Source organism: Trachemys scripta, chromosome 4 (genome assembly GCF_013100865.1).
Source record: "Trachemys scripta elegans isolate TJP31775 chromosome 4, CAS_Tse_1.0, whole genome shotgun sequence".
Lineage (NCBI taxonomy): Eukaryota > Metazoa > Chordata > Testudines > Emydidae > Trachemys > Trachemys scripta.
The window spans coordinates 139,324,407-139,335,153 of NC_048301.1; the positions used below are offsets into that span (position 1 = coordinate 139,324,407).

Below are 10,747 nucleotides of genomic sequence, written 5' to 3' on the forward strand. Positions count from 1 at the left end.
AGGCGGGAATCCTTTGTCTCTCTCTGGGTTTCCACTCCCCCCTCACTGGAAAAGCACCAGGTTAAAGATGGATTCCAGTTCTTGTGACATGATCACATGTCACTGTAAGACCCCCAAGCCTTCATTCCTCCCAGCCTGACTCACAGGAGGGCTTGCTTGAAAACAGAGCCCCAGTCAATTGTCCTGATTGATGGGAGCCTTTAAGATTCCAAACCACCATTAATGGCCCACACTTTGCATAATTACAATAAGCCCTCCATTATATTTCCTATTTCTAGTCCCAAATACAAGGGTGGTACATTTATACAAATAGGATGGTCACACTCAGTAGATTATAAGCTTTGTAATGATACTTTACAAGAGACCTTTTACATGAAGCATATTCCAGTTACATTATATTCACTCATTACCATATTTTTATAAAACCATATAGACTGCACAACGTCACACCCTCTTTCTGCACTTACTGCCAGAGACTTGGACACTGACCATGGCGGAGGCAGTATATCTAAAATTTGTTTTTGGGCTCCCCTGTGGGGCAGACACTCCTGTGTCCCCCAAAAGGGAAAGACCCTGATCCAGCTGTAGGCTCACAGCTACCAGCTATGACAGACCTTTTGCTGGCCAGCAAAATCCCGCCCTTCACTCAGGTTAGGTTTGCTTCCAGCTAGAGTCCTTGGAGTTCGTTCCCACCGCAGCAGTCACCAGGACCCCAACTTCCAGCTCCAGGATACATGTCTCTGTGCACCTCTTCCACTCCATTACAGCCAGTTCATGTTTCTGAGTCTTAATCACTTTGTCTTTTAAGTCCAGGGTTTGCTGGTGGGCAGCCTTTTCCTAGGCAAATTGCCCATCAATTTCCATTTGTCTTCCCTTGAGACCATCACTCGATGAGCTGGGATACCACAGAGAACCCCTCCTGCCAGAACAGGTACCCCTTCACTCCTGCCTTGCTAAGTTAGACACTCCAGTCAGCTTCAGCACAGACACAGAGGTTGGGCCACACCCATCTGCAGTTCACTGAAACTGGGATGCACTCAGCTCAGGGGCTTCTTAGTTAACACAGACTTTCACAGTGCCCAGTGTTCAGCCTTTCTGGGCAATTTGCACCCTGTGCAGTTTTAGTTTCTTCTAATCTTCCTTCTTACTTATTTTGCTTCCTTTTCTGTCCCTACTTCCCTTACCCGAAATAAGCAAACAGAAAATAACAGCCCAGTAACCACTTTGTCTGTTCTCCAGCCACCACACTTAACACTCACTTAAAATCACGATCAGTATCTCAAAGCAATCAGCTGTGCACAGATCCTGCTCAACTATGCCACTGGGATGGGTTGGATCACAGAAACCCCCTTGGGAGCTGCCACCCGATGTGCCAAGATTACTTCTATCCCTCTGCTTTCCCTGCCAGCTTAGGACTCCAGCACCCTGTCTTGCTGAGCCAGACACTCCCGTCTGCTCCAACACAGACCCAGGGTCTGAATTACATGCCCCAAACCCAGGGCCGGCGCAACCCATTAGGCGACCTAGGCGGTTGCCTAGGGCACTAACCTTTGGGGGGCGGTGACTGCGGCGGCTGGATCTTCTGCCACCCCAGTCGTCAGCAGTATTTCGGGGGTGGGACCTTCCACCGCCTCTGTCGGGGGCGGCATTTCTGGGGCGGGACCTTCCGCCGTCTAGGGCGGCAAAAAGCTGGCAGCGCTCCTGCCCAAACCTCCAGGTTTACCTGAAAGCAGCTAACAGAAGTGTTCCTGTCTTGAACACTCAGATGCCCAACTCCCAATGGGGTCTAAACCCAAATAAATCCGTTTTACCCTGTATAAAGCTTATGCAGGGTAAACTCATAAATTGTTCGCCCTCTAGAACACTGATAGAGAGATATGCACAGTTGTTTGCCCACCCAGGTATTAACAGATACTCTGAGTTAATTCATAAGTAAAAAGTGATTTTATTAAATACAGAAAGTAGGATTTAAGTGGTTCCAAGTAGTAACAGACAGAACAAAGTAAGTCACCAAGCAAAATAAAATAAAATGTGCAAATCTATGTCTAATCGAACTGAATACAGATAATCTCACCCTCAGAGATGCTTCAGTAAGTTTTTTCCTCAGACTGGACACCTTCCAGGCCTGGGCACAATTCTTTCCCCTGGTATCCTAGGAGAAGGTGGGATGTGATGGGATGAAGACCCAAGATCCCAATACAAGCTGCCCTGTGTCCCCAAAGAAGAGCCCTGGCCCCCACCAGGAAATGGGTAATATGATGACTACAGGATATGACAGAATAGTTATGGGGGATTCTGAAGGGGCAGCTGTGAAGGGAGTGCCCAGGGCTGGGTGTGGGAGGGGAAATAGGAGGCACTGCTGTCTCAGGCTGGGAGTAATGGGGTATGGAACTGTTCATCTTTAGGACACATGATAACTAAGGAGGACTTAAACAATATCTTATAGTGATAAACATTTTAAATAACCAGCTTTCAGCCAAGAGTTCTAAAAGAGTTGTCTGAGGCATTCTCTGAACCGCTGATGTTAATTATTGATAAATCTTGAAATGGTGGGGAAATTACAGCAGAGAGGAAGAGAGCTAATGTACCAATATTTTAAAATTACAAATGGGATGACCTGGAAAATTATATGCTGGTTAACCTGATATCAGTCCCAAGCAAAATAGTATAAAAGTTGGTAGGGGATTCAATAAACAACGAAGCAAGGATGGAAGTAGAATCAATGACAGTCACCATGGTTTCATGGAAAATAGGTCTTCCTGAACAAACCTGATTTGCAGAGCTCTGGGACCACAATGAGGAGCACCCCGAGAGAAGGCTTAGGGCCTGAAAGCCTGTTCCCTGAGGAGTCATAATGAATTCCTCAGAACTGCTCAGACATGAGAGAGATGGGAAGAGCTAGAGATCAGAAAAACTTCCCAGAGCTCCTGCGCTGAGATTCTGGCCTACCATGGTTTAGCGTGCTTTGTTGTGTCTTGCCAGGTGTCTGGCAAGCCTCCCACTCCCTTTGGGGATGAGCAAATTATAAATAAATAGAATAGATACATAGATAGCCATCAAAGTTAGTTTTCTGGTCCTTATGTAAATTACCTGTTACCCATGATTATATCAATGAGAATTGGGAATGGAGCTGTTTGTTCATCTTCTCCTCATTGGAGATTTTAAGGCTGGAAATCCCACCTCACTCTTTCAGAAGTCTCTTATCCCCCTCCTCTCTAATCCCAGGAAGTTGGTCCTCATGGGAGAATGTCCTCAAATGCTATGGGAGCCCTGTTAAAGCAACAGAGAGTTCTGTGGCACCTTTAAGACTAACAAATGTATTGGAGCATAAGCTTTTGTGGGTGAATGCCCACTTCGTCGGATGCATGTAATGGAAATTTCCAGGGGCAGGTATAAATATGCAGGCAAGAATCAGTCTGGAGATAACGAGGTTAGTTCAATCAGGGAGGGTGAGGTCCTCTGCTAGCAGTTGAGGTGTGAACACCAAGGGAGGAGAAACTGCTTCTGTAGTTGGATAGCCATTCACAGTCTTTGTTTAATCCTGAGCTGATGGTGTCCAATTTGCATATGAACTGAAGCTCAGCAGTTTCTCTTTGGAGTCTGGTCCTGAAGTTTTTTTGCTTTAAGATGGCTACCTTTACATCTGTTATTGTGTGGCCAGGGAGGTTGAAGTGTTCTTCTACAGGTTTTTGTATATTGCCATTCCTGATATCTGACTTGTGTCCATTTATCCTTTTACGTAGTGACTGTCCAGTTTGGCCAATGTACATAACAGAGGGGCATTGCTGGCACATGATGGCATATATAACATTGGTGGACGTACAGGTGAATGAACTGGTGATGTTGTAGCTGATCTGGTTAGGTCCTGTGATGGTGTTGCTGGTGTGGATATGTGGGCAGAGTTGGCATCGAGGTTTGTTGCATGGATTGGTTCCTGAGTTAGAGTTGTTATGGTGCAGTGTGTGGTTGCTGGTGAGAATATGCTTAAGGTTGGCAGGTTGTCTGTGGGCGAGGACTGGCCTGCCTCCCAAGGTCTGTGAAAGCGAAAGGTGCCCCTTCCTGGCAAGGCATGGTGTCACAACTTTCCTGCTCCTTCCTGGGTCGCGATCATCCCAAACGAAAAGTCCAAAAATGTCTTTAACCGAAACAAGGTCCTCCGTCCCTTTGGGATTTTCCTTAGCCTGACTTTGGCTTGGCTTGCCCTTGCTGACCTTGGTAGCCCTTTCTATGGCCTTGTATGTCCCCTTCTTTAGAGACCATGGGAGAACCAGTCCTACCCTGGATTCTAAGTTCTGCCCCAAGGCCCTGTACCGAACAGCTAGGCCTGCTCCTGTACCTTTGCTGCGGTTTTCCCTGGCTTTCCCCTCAGGTGGAGCTCACTCTGTAATCCATTTGACCTAGCTCCCGGCTTTATTGCCCACAGGCCAAGCCCCCCTGTCATATACGCTCCTCCTTAGAAACTGGCCCACACGAGGGGCAAGTACTATTCTTGTCCAAGCTTCATCCCTCGCCATCTCATCGCTGTCACCGGCTGCGTGCTTGTACAGCCTGCACCCACAGGCCTCTCATCCCTTTTGCCTCTCAGTTAGGGCTCATTCTATAATCAGCTTGGCTAGGCCCCAGGCTGTGCAGCCCAGGGGAAAGCACTCTGTTACATGCCTGCTCTGCCCACTCCTGCTGTTATTGGCCTGGGGTCCTTGCTCCCCATTTCAGACCCAGTTTCCAGGGGGCTGAGTATACACAGGCCCCACTGCCTGGAACTGGAGTTTGCTTGTTCTGGTAACTCTGACATTCAGGCCCTTCATCATTCAGGGGCTGACAGGTGTGGTGAGGGGGCTGGAGAAACCTCACTGCTGAGAGGAAGGAAGTCAAAGAGTTGGGATTCTGGGAGCTGATGGGTTCATTTGCCCTGCTGCGGGAAGTGGAGCTGGAGACCGGAGATGCCATGTGATCGAGACTACCTGATGCTCTCTTCATGCCCGAGGGGCTGGAGCCTCCTACCAGAAACGCTCTCATGAGTCCAGATTCGAGGACGTCTCTGGGGAGCCCCTTCCTAGGAACAAAACCAGGGTGGTACTGTTGGTGTCACTAGGCATCACCCTAGGTAACTCCGGGGGTTGGAAGACCCGAGAGTCAATGAAGCCCCCCCGCTCTAGGCCTAAGTGAATCAAAGCCCCTGCATGTTAAACTTTACCAACCTCACTGGCCAGCACCTGGGAAGCAATAGTGATAAGGGAAACCTACATGCTTCTAGCTAAAGGACAAGATTACTTGCAGAAAGAAACAGTGAGAACAAGCTGCACAGCCAAGGTCGTGTAATGTAACCAGAGGGAGAAAGGGGGAGAGGTGGGAATGGAGGAGGGGGGGTGAGAAAGGACGGGGGAAGAAGGGAAAGGCTTAGTTACAAACTGTATAAAAGACAATGGCTGCTTATGTTGGTGTGCTTGATTTGAGACGTGCCTGTCTGCTTGCACCACTTTGAGATCTCAAATAAACTTTGATTGCTTCTCCACCCTGGTGTGTTTATTGGTGTGACGCACACCGGGCAACGGACCCCACTGTTGCTGTCCTCGGGCACTCTGTGCTGGCAACAGTACGACGATGGAGACGTCTCTGTCCCAGAGCTGGGAGCCAGGGACAGGGGAAGCTCCCAGCCAGGCTATGCATCGGGGATGCCATTTCTTCCCCAAGAGACCCACAGGCCCCAAGGAGTAAATGGCTCTTACCTCCATGAGGGACTGGGGGTCTTCCCTCTAAGCCTCTTTGAGAGCCAGCGTTGCTTGCTTGGATGGGACGAGGTGACCTGTCCCCACTGCTCCCTGACGTGGCTCCGTTACAAGATGCACCCATCTGGGAAGCTGTGCCAGATCCCAGGGCCTGGAACACAGCTGAGAAGGAGGCTCCTATTCCTGTCACACCCAGAGACCCCATAGAAGGGCCAAGGGGAGAATAAAGGGCAGGAGGTGAAGCTATCCCTGAGCCTCTGTCCCACCCCCACCTCCTCAAAAGTGGAGCTTTCCGAGCTTCAGTGGGGCTGGAGCTGTGGCCCTGACACAAGGGCCTTTCTGCACCATATGGGGCAGGGAGAGCTCTGCCTGGGCACAGGGGAATGGGATGGGGTAGATCAAGGAAAGGGGGGAGGGGGGTGGGTGTGAGGGAAAGAGCTCCTGCCCCAGATGAAGGAATTTGGGGGGCAGAGGGAAGGACCCTGCTCCACAGAGAGGGGAGAGAGAGTTTCTGTGAGTTCCAGAGGGCTCCATTTCCCCTTCCACTAGCTCCCTGTAGAGGTCCCTTGCTCTCCCGCTCAGAGGGAGGCCACTCCGGCTGGCCCAGTCTGGTCCGGACTAGAGTCTGCAGGGTAGCCGGGGGCCCACAATAGGGCTGGGGGATCAGCTGAAGCTACCAGGCTGCGACCTGGGCTAGGGTCCCTCAACTGGTCAGCCCCTCAATACAGTCTATCAGGAGTGGCTCCGGCCTGGGTGGGACCCAAGCAGCCCACAAACAAACAGTCTTGACAGGGCTGGCTCTAGCCTGAGTAGGGCTCAGGCAGCCAGCAAACAAACAGTCCTCCAGGTGAGTGATAAGGGAGCTCCTGTCCTGGGCTAGAGCCTCCTTGCGCCGTGTAGGGGGTCAGCCACCCGGGATGGGGTGGCAGGGGGACACGGGCCCACCCTACTCCACTTCGTCCCAGCCCAGGGCCCTGGCAGGGGCAGGATTGGCTGCCCCTGCATTGGCAGGGATCCAGCTGCAACACACCGACTGAGCCACACTGGGTTCTGCAGCCAGCTGCTCCGGGGCTGCCCCTGGGCTACTTCCTGCCTACCCGGGGTTTGGTACCTGCGGCCTCCAGGCCTCTTCTGGCTCCTCGGGGTAAACCGCAGCGGATACTCTGGGCCAGTCCTCGTCCACGCCTGGGGATTGGGAACAGCCAGGAGCAGGTTCCTCTCGGGGCCTCTGGAGAACAGGCCGAGCGTCCTCCTCTATTGCAGGCTCTCCCCCAACTGTGCTGCAGGGCTGGCCTTTTATACTTCCGGCCACACCCCGGTCCTTACGGAGAGGGGGGCGGGGCAATATAGGCTCCGCCCTCCAATGGGGCATGTAGGGGGTCCCTCGCTCTCCCGCTTGGATGGAGGCCACTCAGTCTCAACACACTCTCCTAGAAGCCCTGGTTGCCAGGCAAAAAACAGTCCTACAGGCGAGGGGGGCGGGGCGATATAGGCTCCGCCCTTCAAGGGGCATGTGGGGGGCCCTTGCTCTCCTGCTCAGAGGGAGGCCACTCAGCCTCACTACACTCCTCGTTTACAGGGAGCGGGAGTTGCTGGTGGCCTCAGAGGCAGAGCCCCTGCAGCGCCTCAGGCACCTGGCGCAAGTGCTGGATAATGTGAAGTTGTTGCATGATGTTGGCCGTGACGTCCTCCTGCTGCAAAGGAACGAGGACCTGTCAGAGACTCAGACACCCCCCCGGAATCAGGGGGCATTAAGGGCACCTGGAACCAACAGCATTTCCACCCAGCACCTGCCCACCTCTGGGGGATGGATTCCCCCTCCTGACCCCCAGAATGGAGTCTTGTTGTCCTTTCTAGTGACCTCCAGTGCCAACCCCCTCTCCTTGTAGGGTGAGCTCCTGCCACCTCCCCCTCAGTGCCCCCGACAGCTGTTCCACCACCAACCCACAGCTCAAGTTCTCAGATCCCTCTCTTCCACTCCTACCCAGGTTGGGCAGGGAGGAGACTCTAGCGGGGGGGGGGGGCGGGAGGCAGGAGGGATTCAGGAGGGATTCAGTCAGCAGGGGCTGCTGATCTGCCCCATTCACCAGGNGGGGCACTGAGGGGGGGGAGGCAGGAGGGATTCTGGCAGCAGTGAAGTGGGATGTGGGGAGGTTGAGACCTTTCCCCAAGTCATCCCAGCCACTAATGCTGAAGCCGCAGGATAGCAGCCCTGGTGAATGGGGCAGATCAGCAGCCCCTGCTGACTGAATCCTCCCGTTCTCTCTAGAGCGGGTCCAACCCTGCCGGCAGCAGGACAAGTTCCCCCGCCCATGTGCCTCAGAACTGCCTGGTCAGTTGCCATCACCCGTCAGTCCTTGGCCTCCCGGGCTGCCAATGATGGGAACAACTCTGGGTGGTGGCTCGGATGACAGGAGAGGCTCGCAGAGGGCACTTAGAGGACTTTGCTGCCCTTCCCAAGAACAGAAGTCCGTGATGAGGCAATGCTTGTCATTAATTAGCCTTGCTATAGAGCTGGGCTGGAGCTGCTCTGGGGAGAAGCTGGCTCCCTCCTGCTCATGGAGGTGAATTCACCTCCCTTCCCAGGAGCACCTGCTCTTACTCTCATTCCCCACCAGTCGCCTTGCTGCCAAGCCAGTGAATGGCCATATGATGGGAAGGAGGCCTGGGCCCTGCCCCAATCTCCTGAGTCTAATGCAGCTGCTCACCTTGTCCCCCATCAGCTGCTGAGCTTGCCCCAGGAGGGAGTAGGTGAGGAGCAGCCCAGCCTGGCTGACATGTAGAAGGAGGCTGTGTATGGCGAGCACTGCTGTCCGGAGGAAGAATCTTCTCTGCCCCTCCAAGAAGAATTTGCCAAAGACCTGAAACCAACCGGATGTGAGGCTTCAGCAGATTGCCCAGAACCAGGCTCCAAATCCTGGCCTAGAACGGCATCTCCGTCGAGTGGCTCCAGGAGGCAGCCACCCGCACTGCCAGAGCTGTGCCATGCCCTGGCAGAGTGTCCTTACCTCCCCGACCCTGGCTGTGTTTTTGTACCCCAGGAGCCTGCTGTCCTGGTGCCAGTCGCACACCCACAGGTCTTTGGCTTCATGGATGGTCAGCTCTGGGAAAGAGAGAGACACACACATTTGTCATTCTGGTTGCAGGGCTTGTGTCCTTCCAATCCCATTGGTGGCTGCACAGTGGGCAGAGTCCTCGCTGTGTGCCCGGCCCAACAGAATTGCGGGGGTGGTGGAGAACACATAAAGAGATAGAGAGAGACTCATCCTCCAGCTGGGCTCAGTCTGAGAGAAATTGGCTGGGGTCCCAGTCTCAATCGTCTAGCGGGTGCCATTTCCCAGCTGGGTTCCTTACCCCTCTGGTGCAGCAGCAGCTGGTAGAGCCGGTAAACCCCCTCCCTGTCCTGCCGGCTGATGTCCTTGGCTGGGTCACCGACGAACAGAGCCAGCTGTGCCACGTGGTGACCCATCCTGGGGAATTCGGCTGAGTTCTAATGGAAGGGAGAGGGAAAGGGGACTCCATCAGCATTTTCCTGTCAGCTCCCAGTCCCCGCCTGGGCCAGGACTCTCCTTCCCCTCAGCCCCTCTGCAGGAGATGCTAGAGGATAGGAGCTAGAGCTGGAGCCTTAATTTTCTCTGCCTGCAAGGAAGCCTGGAAGACAGGGAGGCGGGCAGGGCCCTCCATGAGGATTTGCTTCCCCAGCTGCTGCAGGATGACAGGAAGGCAGAAATCTGGAGCATGGTCCCCTTAAAAGCGAGAGTTGCCACTTAACCAGGATAAGAAGAACTTGACTCAAGCCAGGCTTATTCTCTGCTTTGACTCTGCCTCCCCAAGAGGAACACTCCTGCAGCAGCCCCTGCAGCAGCAGATCCTACAGCCGTTGGAGCCAGCCCGCCTACGCCTGGAGTCAGGAAGCTGGGCTCAGAGGCCACTTCTGTCGAACTCAGGGAGGGTGATGGTGGATGTGAGCAGGGTTGTGCTGCTCCTAATGACTCTGTCTCTCTCTCGCGACACCCTGGACACAATCCAGTAGTTAATGTGCTGTGGGGAAAGGAGGCAGCTCAGGATTGATGGGTGGGTGCATGTGTTGTGCTAATGAGCCCCTCCCCATCCCCAGGGGATCTAAGAGTTAAGGTAAAATTGCCCCCACCCTTCTCATTGGGCTCACCTCCAAGATGTAGTGGAGCTTGTCAGTGTCTGGGGTCTTTGCCAGCAGGTTCCCCAGCATGGCGTCCAGAAGGTCTGGTATGACCCTCTGCAGATCCTGCAAAGCAAGGGAGAGTCATGGGTCAGAGTTAGGAAAACTGGGGCTACACCTGCCACAGGATGAGAAGAGGAGTCTCAGGGAAGCACTGGTGAGACCCCCAAACACGTATCCTGGCCTCTCTCATTCACATCCCACTGTAGGCAATTAGCAAGGATTCGGGCAGGGTGACAGCTGGCTCTTCAATCCATGATTTAGCTGATCTACCTGGACTTGGGTGGTGTCCGTCTGTGTGCCCAGGGTGAAGACTGCGTGCAGGGCAGCTCGGAGGAGGTGGGTCTCCAGTTCTGGTTCCAGGGCAGGTGTCATGGTGCTGACAAGAGAGAGGAGCCGGTATTAGACTGTGCAGTGTGGGGCTGGGACTGGCACTGACACGGACGTGAAACTGCAGGAAAATAGGCAGAGGCTGGCGAGAATGGAAACTGAGGCACCGAGCCAGGGAATGATAAGGCCAAGGTTTCCCAGACAGACAGTGGCAGGGCAGGAATGGCGCCTGTTCCCTGGACCCTGCTGCCCCTCCTGTATCTGATCCTGGGAGTCAGCCTCTCCCCAAAGCCATTGCAATGTGACTGGAGTGAAAAGAACAGAGCAGCCAGGAGTGGGAGTGAACCTTCCTGCCACCTCTGCCAGAGGAGCCTCCCTGGGAGTGGGAGGGGCAGTGACTCCCAGCCATGGGCCTGAGCAGCACTGGGGTTAGGGGAACCGGGCAAGAGGGTCTTGGTACCTGAGGTTGGCCACAGCAATCAGGGAGTTGGCC

The 10,747-nt window shown here is 53.8% G+C and overlaps 1 protein-coding gene across 1 annotated transcript; it reads right to left on the reverse strand.

Moving 5' to 3' along the window:
- Positions 1 to 3,930: 3,930 nt before the first annotated feature.
- Positions 3,931 to 10,301, reverse strand: LOC117876305 (protein MROH8-like). The gene is made up of 8 exons (XM_034768331.1): positions 10,198 to 10,301; positions 9,895 to 9,990; positions 9,081 to 9,216; positions 8,735 to 8,829; positions 8,435 to 8,587; positions 6,838 to 7,420; positions 5,727 to 5,909; positions 3,931 to 5,053 (listed from the first exon to the last, which is right to left on the reverse strand). The coding sequence occupies exons 1-6, from the start codon at positions 10,297 to 10,299 to the stop codon at positions 7,328 to 7,330; spliced, it is 675 nt and encodes a 224-aa protein (XP_034624222.1). The 5' UTR covers positions 10,300 to 10,301; the 3' UTR covers positions 3,931 to 5,053; positions 5,727 to 5,909; positions 6,838 to 7,327.
- Between the last annotated feature and the right edge of the window lie 446 nt (positions 10,302 to 10,747).

Coding starts and splice junctions, on each gene's coding strand:
- LOC117876305 (XM_034768331.1), bottom strand. CDS start 10,299: ATGACACCTGCCCTGGAACCAGAACTGGAGACCCACCTCCTCCGAGCT. Junction 9,217..9,894: donor AGCTCCACTACATCTTGGAG/GTGAGCCCAATG, acceptor CCCTTCCATTAG/AACTCAGCCGAATTCCCCAG. Junction 7,421..8,434: donor AGCAGCTGATGGGGGACAAG/GTGAGCAGCTGC, acceptor GTTCCTTTGCAG/CAGGAGGACGTCACGGCCAA.